We start from the raw sequence: 17,190 nt of genomic DNA, 5'->3' as shown, positions 1-17,190 counted from the left end.
ACCTGTTAAATAGTTAGACCACTGGGTCCTTCTCCTAAGGATTCTTTTTAAAAAAGTGGCTTGAGGTGGGGTTCAAGCACGGATATTTTTCCAAATTGCCCCAGGTGATTCCGTGATAGAACCAGGACGGAGAATCAGAGAGTGAAGAGCGGCGGGGCAGAGCTCTCGCTCTCCTCGGTGACCAGGCTTCCCCATCAGTAAGGTCAGGAAACAGTCCCTGCCCTCCAGGGCCGGTCCGGAGGGCTGACCACGCTGTTGCAGGTCAATTGCTAACACAGTAAATTAATGTGGGTCCTACGTGAAGGCTCCTAGCTGTTACTTTTATCAGTGGTGTTCTAGATCCTTTTTCTTCTTTAACTCTGCCTATGACTAATATCCTCAAGTCAGTTATCACTCAAACACACAGTGAGTCGTAAGAACTAGTATCAAGGGGTACCTGGGTGGCTCAGTGGGTTAAGCCTCGGCCTTCAGCTCAGGTCATGATCTCAGGGTCCTGGGATCGAGACCCGCATCCGGGTCTCTGCTCAATAGGGAGCCTGCTTCCCCCTGTCTCTCTTTGCCTGCCTCTCTGCCTACTTGTGATCTCCGTCTGTCAAATAAATAAATAAAAATTTAAAAAAAAAAAGAACTATTATCAAATCAGAAAAGTCTGGGTCCAGATTCTGTTCCAACCACTTGCCGGAGAGGGAGGCTCCGTCTGGTCACCGGAAGCCCCGTGAGGCATTCTCAACGTAGAGACCACAAGCATTAAGGGTGGCTTCAGAGAACATAAGCGATCATTCAGATTCCTCTATCCCAAACACACCACCCTAATCTCTAGAAGGAAAACAAACAACAAACGACGCTGCTCTTCTGGGTACAGGATATAACGGCCCTGAGAAATCCAGGGCTTACCTGGCGCATTTCCTTGTGGCTGTGGTGCTTAAAATCCAGGTCGTCGGTGGTGGTCATTTCATTCCTTCGGTGATAATAGTTGTTTGGATCTGGGGACAGAAATACGGTTTGGAATTCACTCGGGTAATTCGGTTGCTTGCGGTGGTTCTGTTAGTTGCCTGATTCGCATGGAGACACCACCCAATCTCCAGCTTCTAACATGGGCACTGAGGTGAGAGTCAACTTTTGAGAAACATCTCAGGACTCAGAATTAGCCAGTGGTGGAGACAGACCTGGAGCCAGAATGCCTGGTTCAAATCTCTTTTCTATGAAGTGCTGTGTGACCTTGGGTAAGTCTCTGGAGCAGTCTCTGCCTCAGTTTCTTCATCGGAAACAGGGAAGAAAGGTACTTCCCTCGTTGGTTCATGGTTGGTATTAGTTGGAATAATCTATGTGCCTGGCAAACTGTTGGCCCTGAATGAATGAATGAATGAATGAATGAATGAATGAATCAGTGAACAAGTATCACAACTGTATACATAAACGGAAACTTCTGGAAGTATGGTGCTCACTACTAGTTACTCATCCAGCATTCAGTCCACTTCCATCCTTCCTAACAGCAACCCTGTGTGGTTTGGGAATCACCCCAGTGCTTCCAGGAGACAGACCTCGCATCCCAGCTCAGGGAGCCTGCATGACTCATGTCAACCAAGCAGAGCCCAGCACACCCTGGTGACTCTTCCCGGTCCAGATGGAAGGGGAGGACTTCAATGGCACAGAGGAGCGACTGAGAATCTCTCCCGAGTAGAGACAGAGAGAACCCCGCCAGCATCAGGACCTACTTCCAATCACGTGACTTGTCGAATTCCCTTACTCACTAAGCCGGGGGGCTGGGGTTTCTGCTGTTGGAGTCGGAGACCCCAACGGGCATGATCAGGCTCTGAAAACACTGGTCACCCACGCGGACTGGGATTCAGGGGTCTAGGACGAGAGGTCTGCTCTTGACTTGATTCTCTCCCTCATATAAATTGACCTTTTCCTTTAATACATGTAAGTAAGCCCTATTGTTTATACAATTATGAGAACAAAGGACCCTCAGAAGAAAGGACAGGCTAGGGAAGAGGAGGGAGGAGGAGGATAAAGGGGAGGAGCCCGCAGTGGATCCGGAGGTCTTTCCCCGGACCCGACCCGCAGCCAGGCCCCTGGCATCTCCATCTGGACAATGAAGCCAGAAATCCTGACCCGAGAATATGCTGCTTTAGACAAAGGGGGCTCTCCTGACCCAGGCAGCCTGTAGGCAAGGCTGGAGCCACAGCAGCTGTGGGTTTGGTTCAAGAGGCTCAAAGGGGGGGTCCAGAGGCAGTGGCAGCATGCTGGTGGCTCATCGATGAGCGTGTGCCCCGAGTGGTATCGGGAGCCACGGGTCCCGATTTCTGCCACCAAAGGTGCTGCTCAGTGCTCCGGCTGCCTATGAGCCCAGCCCGGACCTCCTGAATCCGAATCCACAGCAAAAATAATCCCTGCTGAGTCCCCAGGCTCGGGGTCCGAGGGGGACCGTGTTAAAGTGCCCAGCACGCTGCAGCAGGAGCGAGGCCCTGGACACACCCTGCACGCCGCGGCCACCAACCGGGCCCCGGGCCGTGGCCACCACAGCCGACCTTGCCAGGGTTCGCCCGTTCTCACCTTGAGAACCGAGGCTCCCTGTAATGAGCTCAAAATCACACAGACACCCAGACACCAAAAACCAGATTTTATATTATCTGCCAATAATGCCATGAGAGACAAGGACTGGGCCTGAAGGGAGTGAATGTGAGGCAGAGGCAGGCTGCCACTTGGCCCAGGAAAGAGCGGAAGCCGGTCAGGTTTCGCACAGACCGCCCCCCCCCCCCAACACGTTTCCAGCACTTTCCTTCTGGGGGAGTGCGGGCTGACCACACATAAGCCGCAGTCCCTTGGGTTTCCAAACCTGTATGTTTCAAAGCAAAGTAACGCATAGTTTTCCCATTAATTTATACTTAATTTACCCATATGATGTTTTCTAAGAGCTACTCAACACTCCCCAAGCCCCAGAGGCCTCTTTCCAAAACTCTTTAAAGCCCCTTTGTCTTCAAACACAAGTTATGCCTTCAAGGTTCTCAAAAAGGATTGAAGTAGAACTCAGAACTCTAAGTACAAAGGAGCTCCACGCTTGGCAACGTTCTGCCTTCCTTAAGACTAGTCAGTTTGCCTCAGGACGAGGGTACAAGTTCCGGAGCGGTCTCAAAACCACCGATCAGTTCTCCTCACAACTTCCCATTGTCCCACATTTTGAGCAAGTAGTTGTTTGTCAATGGATTCTGATTGGATGAAGTTTTACTGAGAACCTACTGAGAGCTCAGTACTACAGGCAAAGAGAGGAGTAGGACCCAAGTCTGGCCCTCTTGGGGCCCCGAGTCTGCAATCCCAGCCAGGTAGTCAGACTACCGGCGCCTTCTTCTTTCTGTGGGCAAAAGATCCCCTTCTCCTGTGGGGGGCTCTATTCCAGATGTTTCAGGTAGAATTGCCGTGCCCAGCATGCACTGTTTTGAGTATGTGACCAAGGTCGTGCCATAAAACACGTGTCCTCTATCCACTGTCGCTGGCTCGGAGGTGATCCCAAGATCCTAGGGTCCAAGCTGGGAATCAGAAGACTTTCCTCCCAGAGCTGTACGGGGTGAGTCTCCTGTTGGCGTTGCTCAGATGGTGCGATGAATCTGGGGTATTGATCTCTCTGCCCGTGAGATGGACATGAGGGGAGCCCTGACTCCCTGAGAAGATCCCGACACAGGAGACCTATTCTTGCCTGAAGCCAGAGTCAGAGTCCAAGCCACCCTGGGAATTTTCATATAAGTGAGCCCAAATCCCTCCCCCCATAAGCTAATCAGAGTAGGGCTTCTGGCGTTGGAAACCTAAGTCCTGATTCAGTCTGTGAGGCCTTTATCCTCACAGATGGAGCTTGGGAGAATCAGTCTCCTCCTTCCCTTCGCATGTGTGGTTTCACACGTCATATGGGCTGAACCCCAGCTCATTCCTTCCGGAACACGTTAGCTATGTGGACAAACTCCCGACAGGGCGTGTGGAGCCTAAAACCATCCCCATGACTTTTCTTCTCTTATTCAGCTACTTAAAATCCTACTCAGCCTGAACTTGCCTACGGATTATGCCTTGTGGGGGTTGAATAATGCCCCCCCAAAAGATACGTTGGAGTGCTAACCCATAGCCCTACCAGATGGGGCCTTATTTGGAGAGAGGGTTTTTACAGAGGTTGGCAAGTTAACATGGGGTGATTCAAGTGGACCCTGACCCATTTGTCTGGTGTCTCTAGCAAGGGGGGTGCAGACACAGAGGTAGGCACGTGGGGAGAAGGTTCTGTGGAACTGAGGGCACAGATGGGGTGAGGCGTCTACAAGATAGGGAACCCGAAGACTGCCAGATGACCCCCCAGAAGCTGGGGTAGAGACGGGGGCAGGGCCCCTCCCAGCCTCTGAAGGACCGGCCCTGCTGACGCCTTGATCTAGGTAGGACTTCTGGGCTCCAGGACCGAGACAGTAACTCTCTATTATTCCAAACCACCCAGGTCTGGGCAGTCTTTACTACGGTGGCCCGAGAGGACTGCTAATAGCCGGGACATTGCTACCTCCTCACCGCCATGGACACCCGCTCTTCCCACCCCCCACACACGCCAGCTCACTCCATGGGGCTCTTTTCACAACAGTGATAATTCCAGGCCAAAACGCATTCCTGGAAATCCAGGGTGGGGGGATCAAGGTTCTCAGACTGTTCTGCTTTGCTGTTTGCTTGCTTTGGGGACCTTGCCTGACAGGAGCGGGCGCTCGGTAGGGAGCGGAGAGGCTATCTTTGATGGAAAGGAGAATCCCGTGCAATCCGGAATCGCTGGGCTCACGATGCCTTTGACCTTCCTCTCCAGGGCAGGCGACCCATAGAGGCAGAGACTAGAGGTCACAGGGATGGCGGAGGGGATCGGGAAGTGACGACTCGATGGGCCCTGGGTGGGTTTATGGGTCCACGAGGAAATTCAGAAACTGGACAGAGCTGGTGCTTGCAGCACGTCGTGAGTATGCTAAATACCACGGACCCGTATCTTTAAAGTGGTTCAATGGACATTACATGAGATTCACCTTATTTTTTGAAAAAAAGGGCTGCCTGCCTCAGAGTGCTCTCTAAGGACGAGGAGGCCACCAGAGGCTCATTGCCACAGCAGATCTTCCTGTACCTGCCTCGAGGCCAGCCTCGCCCCAAGGAAGTGCCCGCCACTGTGTCCCTGCAACCTTCCAGCCCCGACACCCCCAGCACACACGCCTGAGTGCAGACGGCCTGGGACCAAATGCAGCCAGAGCACCAACGAGCTGGCCCCCCGATGAAAACAAGTCACCTCTGCCCACAGCCCACCTGACTGCTCTTATGACAAGGTCATGCCAAGAGGAGCCAGGGGAGGGCCAGGAAGCCCCAGCAGAGCCCATGTTGCTGTCGGGTCATTACTGTCGCTGGAGCCGTCAAACCCGGGGCTGTAGGTGGTTCCGAGGGGTGAGCAGCACATCACTTGGGCTTATTTTCTTTCACCCCCATTTCCTATAATCCCACCAACATCACCGCTCTGCTGGGCTGCATGCAGAAGCCCGCAAGCCCTCTGATCGCTCGGCTGACGCCACTTCTCCAGACAGTCCCGGGGCCAACGTGCAGCCTGAGTGACAGGAGGAACCCTCAGAAGAGACTTTTGTCCAGAGTGCTGATGTTTCTACAGTTCCCCAGCAATCAACATGGGGCGCTTGGACCAAGAAGAGAAACTGAGGCTTATTTAAACTCAGTAAGGGCACATTGCCCTCGGTCTCAGGGAGGACAGTGGCCACCAGCAAGGCTGGATCCCCCTGAAGTGAGTGGGGTTCCCTGGGGGTAAGGATGCCCGACACGCTTCCCTAGTTGCACTGCGAGAGCTCCTGGGGCAGTGAAGGCATCTGTCCTCTCCCCAGATCACTGGGCCCTGCCTCAGAACAGGCACATCCTACGTGTTTGATGCAGGAATGCATGAGTGAGGAATGAACGAAGGGATACACAGCCCGATCAAGGGAGGCATTCTGGTTTCTCGAAAAGTAGAGGTTTATCCCCATCAGCAGGTCCTAAGAGCAGCACACATAGAGGACACAGAGGACAAAACAAAACCAGGACAAGAAAGGAGACATCTTCTCTCTCAACTTCCCACCATCCATGGGGGCTGCTGACCTTAGAAACATACCAAATGGTCTAAGCAAGGGCAGTAGAAGAAGGAAGGAGGGGAAAGTGGAGGAAATGACATTCGTTCCACACTCTGCAAATGGCTCTTGCGGAGCTTTCGGTGGGGGGGAGGGGTCTGTGCATCAGGAACCGAAGAGCCGGTGAACAATGGCAGGGAAGGAGAGCGGGCTGAGTGCATTCCAGGGGAGCAGCAGAGTCCTCCTCGTGGAACTCGTGGCTTTGAAAGACCAGGCTCCATCTAGCCAGGATGGGAGAAGAGCAGAGAGTTCCTGGTCTCTATCTAAAAAAGAAACAGATGTTCAAAGCAAAGAATGGGCAGAACACACGAACAGACACTTCTCCAAAGAAGACAAGTGGCTAACAGACACATGAAAAAACGTTCATCATCATTAGCCATCAGGGAAATTCAAATCAAAAGCACATTGAGATACCACCTTATACTAGTTAGAATGGCAAAAACTGACAAGGCAAGAAACAAGTGTTGGAGAGGATGTGGAGAAAGAGGAACCCTCTTACACTGTTGGTGGGAATGCAAGCTGGTGCAGCGACTTTGGAAAACAGGGCGGAGATTCCTCAAAAAGTTAAAAATAGAGCTACCCTACTCCCCAGCAATTACACTACACTACCAGAGATACAGATGTAGTAAAAAGACTGGGCAAATGCACCCCAGTGTTCATAGCAGCAACATCCACAATAGCCAAACTGTGGAAGGAGCTGAGATGCCCTTCAACAGATGAATGGATAAAGAAGATGTGGTCCATAGATACAATGGAATACTACTCAGCCAGCAGAAAGGATGAATACCCACCATTTGCACCGACATGGATGGAACTGGAGGAGATTATGTTAAGTGAAATAAGTCAAGCAGAGAAAGACAATTATCATATGGTTTCACTCATCTGTGGAGCATAAGGAATAGCACGGAGGACATTAGAAGAAGGAAGGGGGAAATGAAGGGGGGGGGAGTCAGAGGGGGACACGAACCATGAGAGACTATGGACTCCAGGAAACAAACTGAGGGTTTTGGAGCAGAGGGAGGTGAGCCCAGTGATGGGTATTAAGGAGCGGATGTATTGCAAGGAGAACTGGGTGTTATACGCAAACAACGAATCATGGAACACTACATCAAAAACTAATGAGGTACTGTGTGGTGATTAACAGAAATAAATAAATAAATAGAAAAAGGAAAAGAAAAAAGAAACAGGTGTTTCAATCCCACTCGTTCCCCTCCCCCAACCTGGAAGCCCAAAACACAGGAAGTCAGAGGAAGACGGAGCTGGACAGAAAGTGGGAAGCAGAGGAGAGGTCTAGGCCGAGAGGGCGCGGCCTGGGCAGCATGGCAGCAGTCCACAGATCCCCTTTGCTGGGATGACCAGGAGCCTTAGGGACAGAAATGCTGACTGTCAGGTCTGTGCGGTTCTATGTTACATGTAGCAAAGCCCCATTTTTATCCCCAAACCTCAGCAGTGAGCCCTCCCGTGACTCAGCATCCGAGGAGGCTGTTGCTCTCAAATCCGGGGGGGGGGGGGGGATGATGGCGTGAGCTGACCAGGAGCAGCACTGAGAGAAGGCAAGGAGAAGCAGGAGGCAGAATGCAACCCCCTGGCAAGGACAGGCGACCACTCCAGCTAGCCCCAGAAGTACCAGGGGGCAGGAGAGGAAGGGAGACTCTGGTCCTTCCATAGGTACATGGGGAGGGCTTGGGTCATCTCACGGGGATGCTTTAGGAAAGGGCGATGCAGGACTGGGAGGACGTAGTCCCGGTTCTGCAGGGAAGCTTGTATCTCCACTTCAGACAGGAGAGAAGCGAGGCGTGGAGTTCTCCCACAGGTTGCGCAAGACCACAGGTGCTGGTGGGTGATCGCAGACCGTGAACTTGATCTCACCAGGAACGCATGCCCTTTCTGTCCACCCAGCTTCCCTGAATGGGACATGAATTCTTCTCTCTTTTTTTTTTTTTCAGGTCACACAAGGCCCAGGCAAGCAGTAACAACGAAGGCAGCCCGTGGCTGGGACACAGCCCTTCCTGTGAGCGCTTCTAGTTTCATCCAGAAGAGGCTGAACACATTGCCCTTAGCAAAGCAAGACAAAAAAGGGGCCACAGCAACTTCAAGTTCCCACGCCTGTCTTTTCAAAACCCAGGCCAGGGCCCAAAATAATGACCAATGCCAGGACGAGGAGGTACTCAGCCTGTGGCCTTTGTGAAGAAAAGCAGCAAAGCAATTAGACTGACGATGTCTCCTGCGGCTCCGCTGACCCAGCTGAACCCATCCGTCCCCCCATTTTCTCCGTATTGATGAGATGGGGGAGAGGCTGGCTGAACCAGGTCAGCAAGACGGGTGGTGGTCTCACGATTGGAATATGTTCTCAGGGATTTATGCCTGGGAGGGCATGGGTACGAGGGAGAGGGAAGGAGGGGCAGTGTGTCCGGCGGTCCTGGCCCACCCACGGGAATGAAGGTGGGGCATCTGCCCTTAGCAGCTCCTCTGTGTTGGAGGGAAGAGAGCTCCTGCACCCAGCCCTCCTCACGGCTCCTCCCAAGGTCTTGAGGTGAATCCAAGAGCCCCAGCCCTGTGCAGATCGGGGGGCAGTCGCTCAGATCCGGTGGTAGAGAAGATGAGGTGGGAGGAGTGGCGCTTTCCCCTGGAAGGTTGGACTCACACCTTCACAGCACCAGAGCTCACACACGGCCATTCCCGGCCCTGAAAGTCATTTCCTGGGCCCCTGGGCGTGCTGCTATCACCCTGTGGGGAAACTGTATGCAGAGCAACACGGCCCTTTCCAGAAACAGATAGCACACGTGGCAGTATTGTTTACAACAGCAAAAGAGCTGAGAACCACCAACTCTGTGACCTTGAAGTCGGCCAGCATGCGTCTTAACCTGAACTATTCATTATTAAAAAAATGTATGTTAGGAAGCCCTCCCCAGTTTCTGATATGCATAGATCTTTAATGCATGCTCATCCAAAATGGGCAACTCCATTCAAATGTGGGGAAAAGGACTTCTTTTTACTTTTACTTATTTATTTTAGAGAAAGAGAGAGAGAGCACAAGTGCAGGGGGCAGGGTTAGAGAGATAGAGAATCTCAAGCAGACTCCGCGCTGAGTGTGAAACTCGACATGGGGCTTGATCCCAGGACCCTGAGATCACGACTGGAGCTGAAATTAAGAGTCTGCCCAACTTTTCTTTCTTCTTTTTTTTTTTAACTTTTAAATAATGAACAACTGAGAAGGTATTATGTTAAGTGAAATAAGTCAGACTGAGAAAGACAAGTACTATATGATTTCACTCCCATGTGGAATCTCAAAAAAACAAATGTATGAACAAGCAAATGAAAAGCAGAATCAGATCTGTAAGTACAGAGAACAAATCGGGGGTTGCCCGAGTGAGGGGATGGTGGGGGGTGGGGCAAACATGGACAAAGGGGAGCGGGAGATCCAGGCTCACAGTTATGGAATGACTAAGTCACGGGAATGAAGGCACAGCACAGGGAAGACAGTGTCTGATCCTGCAACCACATTTACAGTGACAGACGGGAGCTATACTCAGGGTGAGCACAGTGTAATCACCGTGCTGCACGCCTCAAACTCATGTAACGTTGTGTATCAACTATGCTCCAGTAGACAAATTTGGGGGGAGAATAAGAATAATAAAATATTTTTTGAATTAAAAAATTTTATTTGTGGTCCAATACATGTCTGATTTTCCATCCTAACTTTATCTTTATGAGTACAGTTCAGTAGTGTTAAGTATATCCACATTGTTGTGAGACAGATCTCTCGAACCTTCTCATCTTGCAAAACTGAAACTGTAACCATAAACAACACTCCATTTTCTTTTCCTTTTGAGCTTTAAAAATCCTATTAATAGACAATGGCATGCGGTAATTCATTTTCCAGTTCAAACATTTCTGGACACATTACTCACGAAGCTTGAAAAGACTCACCACCTTCCTCTGCCCTGACGGGAGAGTTCTCAGGAAAATGGCAAGCACGGAACAAAGAGAGCAGAAGCAAAGGTAAATGAATTTTTCATAAACAAGAGTTCCCGGAAAAACAGACTCTGGGCGATTGCATTTAGACCACAAGGTCACCTTGGGATTGAGCGGCTGAGTTGGCTGGGTCATGTCTGTCTTTGGCCTCATTACCTCCCACAAAGGGCCTGTGCCCACAGCAGGGCAATGAGCAAGGTTCACTTACCCACATGGACGTGGGGGCCCCTGGGCTGCCCCAGTCCCTCAGATGTGACTGCCAGCAGGAGGCACGGACAAAGGCCAGTTCCCCTCTGGGCAGATTGCTATGTAACTTCTAGAAGAGAGATGGCCCTAAATGTTTGGGGTTGGAAATAAAACCAGTCCAAGTCTGTCCTTGCAACCCCCCTAGAATTAATGCCGTAACTCTGCCTTTGTGTTTAATTACCCCCAAGGACCTATCTTCAAACACACACACACACCACCAAGAATAACTTCACAGGGAAATATTTGTTTCATGAGACTGTCACAGGCTGCCCTTTGCCCTTTACCAACAATGGATGAGTTCCTGCCACGGAGAGAAACCACAGCCCTGCTCTTTCAAGCAAGCAGACGGAGGCCGTGATGAGTGACACAGGAACCCAGGCCTCCTGGCCTGGCACAAAGAGGGCCTCTCAGACACCCGCCTGCGTCTCAGTCTGCAGACTCTCCGAGCTCTGGAAAGCCCAGTGGGCCCTGGGTGGCAGCAGGCGGGATCTGAGTGACCACTCCAGGACCAACCAGCCACAGGAGGAGACCCGGGTCCTAGCTCAGGCTGGCTTACAACATCCTCTGGGGCTCGGCCTTGAAACGCACGTACCCTTTGCACCACTGACCCTATTTATCATAATCTCACGTAAGTACTCATCCCGTACTTGAATAATCCTACAATTCACACAGTAATTATGGACTCACATGGTGACACAGACACAAAGACGTTCCTCGTGTGGTTCTCCACGGAACCAAAATATTGGGAACAACCGAACTTCCCACGGTAAGGCGATTACAAACGGGATTTTTGTCTATAGACTAGATAAATGCATCCACAAGACAGATGGTCTCTAATAGTTTTAATGACATTAAAAAAAAAGTTTTGCAAGCTAGTAAGTCCAAATATATAACAAAGAATCTGTCTTGTGTGAGCGTGAGTCGGTAGGCAGATAGACCCATCTTTCTCACCAATACAGAGTTTGCGTTCTAAAAATTCGTACTTGGTAAAGCAAGAACTTGGATATTATGGGATTGAGAGAAAAGCAATAAATGATATTAAACGTGCTTTGAAAAGCAATAAATATAAGTTCACAGTGGGGGAGGGGGGCCGGATGGCTACAGAAATAGCTGATGGCTATCTTGGCTCCTGAGAGCATCAGCGCCGAGGATAGCCCTCCCCAAGGCTGGGCGAACCCCAGAAGTAGCAAGCCCTCCCTCTCCCACTAGACAAGGGCAGTAAGGAAAACTATATAACCCAAAGTCGTGTTGCTTGTTCCCTAGGGACAGACTGCAGGTGCACAGGGATGTAGGAATTCCTATAGGCCTTAATGAAGAGCCTTAGGAACATGCTAGGAGCTAGCTTCCTGTCCTTGCAGATGGCGGGGGTCATCTACAGGCTCCATATGGGCACAAACTCCCAAGCTTTGAAAGGCTAGACCAAGCCAGCCACGAGCCAGGCCAGATCAGCCTGTCCAGAGAAGATACTGGCAGGGCTCCAGAGGACACACATGTGACTTCAAGTCCCCCTCTTCCTGGCACCCTGAGATCACACCCAGATATCATCAAGTGAAAACAGGCTGCGGGAGATAAAGAGGCGTTTAACCAAAGACACAGGCACCCAAGCAAAGTGACTTAGAGAGAGACTGTGTACATGGTCACATTTTAAATTAATTTTGGCTACCTCCTCTACTCCAAGTAGTAGGAGCACTCACGGACAATTAAATATGCTATGAAAAATTTTCTCTAATTTTTTTTTCTTTGCTTGCTTCGGAGTGGTAGTGTTGAGTGAATTTTCAGCCCTGAAACACGCACCATTCCTGGCAGACACAACCACAGCTGGCACATCACTTTGCTACTCCCCAAATAAGCGTGGCGTTTCTGGGTGGGATGAGGGGAGATTTTTATTTATTTTCTTTCTGCTTAGCTAGGTTTTCAAAATATTCTGCAATAGATGTAGTATTTTTTTTTTTTTAACGTGAGAACAATATTGCTTGGTTTGTTTGCGGTCACCTTGGCTAGGCACCTGTTCTCCATCAGCAACCCCCCAGCAGCAAGTCGGGAAGGGCAGGCTCACCCGGCAGGGGGCAGCCGAGGATCTCCAGCCTCATACAGATGCTCCCGTTGTCGAACCAGGACTGTGGATTGACGCGGATGTAGCGGGCCACCATGGGGACGGGCAGCTCGTTGAGGACAGGGATCTCCTTCTCACTGTTTCCTTCAAATATCTACTTATGCACAAGGGGGGGAAAGCCAAATCTCTTAGAGCTCGATTATCAAGGGATAAAAGGGTAATTCACTCATTCCATAAGATTTCACTAAGGAACCCCCAGTGTTGGGGGGACATCGGTGGTGGGGGGGAAGAGAAATGGACCAGGCATGGACCGTGCCATCAGGAAGCCCCCATCTTCTGGGGTAGTGGAGAGAGAAGGAGGAGGGAATATTTTGATAATCTGGGTGAAATCTACGAGTGTCATGGCACAGCCACGGAGCTTTGGGATTTCAGAAGAAGGAAAGGACCAGGCAGAGCTTCAGGGGGCAGGTGGCATTTGAACCGGCCTTTAGACCTGTGGGGTGGGGGACTCTAGAGAAAAGCAGAGGGAACGATGGAGAAGCCCAGAGCTGGGCTTCAGAAGGAGCAGAGCAGCTGGCCCACACTTCTGGAATGCAGGAGGAGTGCGTGCAGGGGGGAAGAGAGAAAGAAGGTTGAAACCAAAGATGCCGTCAGATTGGGGAGGACTCTGGATGCCGTGGGAGGAAGGATGTGCTTGAGAACCCGAGCCAGAGGCTGACATGATCAGAACCGGCTAATCTGGAGCAAATCATGGAGCGGAAAGATGGGTTATTTAAGAAAGCTGGAAAACTCCTGCAACCGAGCAGCTATGAGGGGCGCAGGCACACTGGCTGTGCACACGTCCCCCACATGACCTGTGGATTGTGGAAGAAGCTGCATCCCAGCAGCTCAGAATTTCACACGAGCTCTCCATGGGCCACTTGGGCACTGAGCTTCAGGCACGGAAGCCGGGGCGGTGGGCAGGGGGATGAGCACATTATCCATCACCGGTTTGAGTTGACACAGTATCAGCAGACATGGAGGGGGCACACATCGCCTCTCTCTGCAGAGACCCACACAGCCCGACACCAAGGGCATGGACGGAGGGAACATGAAACTCACCATGTCTCCAGATCCGTTCTTAACAGTGACCCACGTATGGCTGTCATTGCTCACCATGACCTTGAAGGAGGTCACCCAGTCACTCCTACGAGAAAATAAAACATCACTGGAACTACATATTTTAAAATATTCAGCTCTGGGGAGCCTGGGTGGGGCCGTCAGTTGAGGATCTGACTGACTCTTGGTTTTGGTTCAGGTCAGGATCTTGGGGTCGTGGGACCGAGCTACGCTCAGTGCGGAATCTGCTTAAGACTTACTCTCTCCCACCCATGCGCCCCCCAGCTCCTCCCAAAAAATATAAATAAATACATACATCTTTACAATGTTCCCCTCTTCTACGCAGATGTACAGCAATAAGGAAGATCTAGTGGAACCCTGAGCGACGTGGGTTTGAACCACACGGGTCCACATATACGTGGATTTTCTTTGATAAATACAGGCCAGTACTGTCAGCGTATTTTCTCTCCTTAAGATTTTCTCACATTTTCTTTTCTCTACTTACTTTGCTGTAAGAACACAGTACAGAATACACATGTAAAATGTGTATTAATGGAACGTTGTGCTAACAGTAAGGCTCCCTTCTGGCCAACAGGAGGCTATTGGTAACTGTTTTTGAAGAGTCAAAAGTTAGACACAGATTTCCAACCATACGGGTGTCAGCACCCCTAACCCCTGCGTTGTTCAAGGGCCAACAGTTGGCCCAGCAGGGGAAAACACTGGGTCACAGCCTGGCCCCACTGCTCAGCCTCCCCGCGGCCTCAGCCACCTGACTGACCCATCTATGCCACCGCTGACTCCCCAGTAAGATGAGGACCCTAAAAGCACTGAGCTCAGAAGATTAACGTGAGCCCTTGATGGTTCAATACTCCTTGAGCACCTCAGTGTTCAAGGTGCATGGTCCCAAGCCAGCCCTGCATGCTGGTCACACACAAAGACCCACGGACGCTGGCGTATTTCTTTCTACTGAACATCTACACCTCACGCGGTAGAAGAGTTCCACGCGGAAGAGTAACCTCGGTAAAAATTGCAAGTCGGTCTAGAAATTTCCTTGGGTAAATGATTTGGGAACATAACAAACTCCATGGCACCAACCACAAAAATAACAGCTTGACTGTCTGAGAGACACTGGGCTTCTCCTCGGCTGTCACAGCCGGGCAGACAATCCCCCCACCCCCGGCGATAAGCCGGTGCTCGCTGGGCCCAACGCCAGACCCGCCATCAAGTCCTGCTGCACAGAAATCAGAGGTGACGACAGCCAGAGTGGGCTTCCCAGGGTGGGGGTCAATCTGCTAGGCCACGCCCCAAAACCACCTTCATGCGGAAGACACGTTTTTGTCCCTAAGACTCAGCCGTGGATAACATTAACAGGTAGCAAATATAGAAGATTTTCTCAGAGCATCATTTTTTTTTTTAATTTTTAAAACACTGGAATGAAACACCAATTCAGCAATCCTTAGAACATTCCGCCAGCTGACGCACTTGGAGTCCTTTTCCTACTGTGACATTTCCTTGGATTCTGGAGGCAGAGCTATCCCCATGCGGTCTGGGTTTCTGAATCAGCACCGCCTAGTAAGGTTCATTTAGGAAGATGAGCTGCTTGTCTTCACGCTGGCTCATCTGACTGACTTGTGAAAATCCTTCCTAGGTGCTTCTATAGGTGCTTGGAAACAAACCCTCCCCTCGAGGCATCTCCCTTCCCTCCTCCCCGCCAGCTCTGTCTGAAGACCCGCCAGATGCTGGAAGTGGTGAACAGCGGGCTCCCGGGGGAGGGCGAAGGCGGAGCCCACGCCTGCAGACAGACCGACGGGCAGCAGGTGTGTCTTGTGCAAGGGACCCTGGCACAGCGCATGTCCTCGGCACGGGAGAATATCCTCACCCCAAATATCAACCTGGGTCCCGCATTCAAATAATCTCTAAAGACCTTGCAAATGCCGTCCCTTTTGCGGTCTGTCTGTCGGCTGCTAACGCCCCAGAGTGATCTGGGAAGGCTGCCGAGGCGAGAGGCACATCCCACCTGCACAGATGGAGGTGATGGCCTTGAGAAGCCTCTCCGTCAAGAGAAACACACACACAATAAGACAGGGGCAGAAAGGAAAAATAAAATAAGCAGTCCAAAAAAGGGGGGAGGAGGGGCGCCTGGGTGGCTCAGTGGGTTAAGCCGCTGCCTTCGGCTCAGGTCATGATCTCGGGGTCCTGGGATCGAGTCCCGCATCGGGCTCTCTGCTCAGCAGGGAGCCTGCTTCTCCCTCCACTTCTCTCTGCCTGCCTCTCTGCCTGCCTCTCTGCCTGCCTCTCTGCCTGCCTCTCTGCCTACTTGTGATCTCTCTCTGTCAAATAAATAAATGGAATCTTCAAAAAAGGGGGGAGGAAAAAAACAACAAAGAATTGAAAACCAAATCATTTCTCAAACTTAACACAAATGTGGGCAAATCCACTACTTAGGTTTGAAGGGCAATTAGTTGTTTATGTGGTTCTGACCTCCCCTCTGGACTGCAGACCCCTGTCCCTTGCTCTGTCTGCCTGACCTCTCGCCACTCCTCGGGTCCCAGAAACATCTCAGATTTACCCCACACTAGCGGATGGGTGCGTGGCTCCTGCTCCGCACCCTGGCCTGGGCCAGGCCGAGCTCCTGCCTCAAAAGAACTACTGGCATCCCCCCCAGGGAAACGAAAATCCCAGGGTCTTCTATGGCACCCCACTTTCCCTGCATCCCCCATGCCCGCATTGAGACCATCATCAAATTTTGTCAATGTCACCTCCCACGTGTTTCTGGAATCTACCCAACTCTCTCCATTTCCATAGCCTAGTCTCTCTAGCCAGCACTGCTGCAGGTCCCTCTAATTGGTCTCCTGGCATTTAAGCTGCCTCCCAATCTATCCTGCAGTTAGACACTGGTTTTCCTAATGAACTATTACCATGTCACCACCTGCCTGAAATACCTCTCTTCTCTGGTAGTAAGACCAAAATCCTCCTCATAGTTTATAAGACTCTTGCTTATACCTTTTGTTTTCTGGGCTCTTTCTTTCCATTCCTGATAACGATTATACTCTCTTGCCTCAGGGCCTTTGCATATACTATTTTCATTTTCCCCCTCACCCTTACTGTCTGCCTCTAAATCATTCAGCCCTCAAACCTTATCAGATAAGGCAGGCCTAATCCTCCAATCTGGCCAATTTCTTATATGTTCCTTTCTTTCATAGTTTAATTCCACTTATAATTTTATACCTGTTTCTAAAATTATCTGATAGTGTGTTTATCTCCCACTGGAGTATAAACATCTCATAGATGGAGGAAGAAGAGATCATGGTACTTTGGAGGATGCAGAAGGAAGCTGGCGTTCCTGGAGGGCAGAGTGAGGGACCAGGCAGGATACACGGGGCTGGGTGGGCTTTGCAGACCATTTGGTGGGGGTGGAAATTCCTCTGCCAAGCAATAGGGGGCTGGCCCCCTTGTAGTCCATGGTCAAAAGTACCTCAAGACCAATTAGAAAGTCTCCTCCATTTCCAAAATTTCTACCTTAACAGAACACTTGGAAACCAGAGATGACCTCAGTGTTTCCCATTTACTGTATGAATCTGACTCTCCTTTCTACCACCTTTCTACAGCTCCTGCTGAAATGAAAGTAAGGGCAGAGGTCCCTGTTGCCCTAGGCTTAGG

At 50.9% G+C, this 17,190-nt stretch overlaps 1 protein-coding gene across 1 annotated transcript in view; it reads right to left on the bottom strand.

Moving 5' to 3' along the window:
• CPXM2 (carboxypeptidase X, M14 family member 2) overlaps window positions 1-17,190 on the bottom strand; it is a gene marked incomplete at its 5' end in the record, with an annotated part of 127,750 nt that overhangs the window by 27,935 nt on the left and 82,625 nt on the right. The window contains 3 exons of the mRNA XM_080823667.1: window positions 895-983; window positions 12,436-12,586; window positions 13,534-13,618. Of these exons, the coding sequence (XP_080679793.1) occupies window positions 895-983; window positions 12,436-12,586; window positions 13,534-13,618 (325 nt within the window). The remainder of the gene's footprint in view (window positions 1-894; window positions 984-12,435; window positions 12,587-13,533; window positions 13,619-17,190) is intronic.

The sequence above is a fragment of the Martes martes genome (assembly GCF_963455335.1).
Source record: "Martes martes genome assembly, chromosome: 14".
In the NCBI taxonomy this organism is placed as follows: domain Eukaryota; kingdom Metazoa; phylum Chordata; class Mammalia; order Carnivora; family Mustelidae; genus Martes; species Martes martes.
This window is presented reverse-complemented; position numbering and strand designations above follow the sequence as displayed.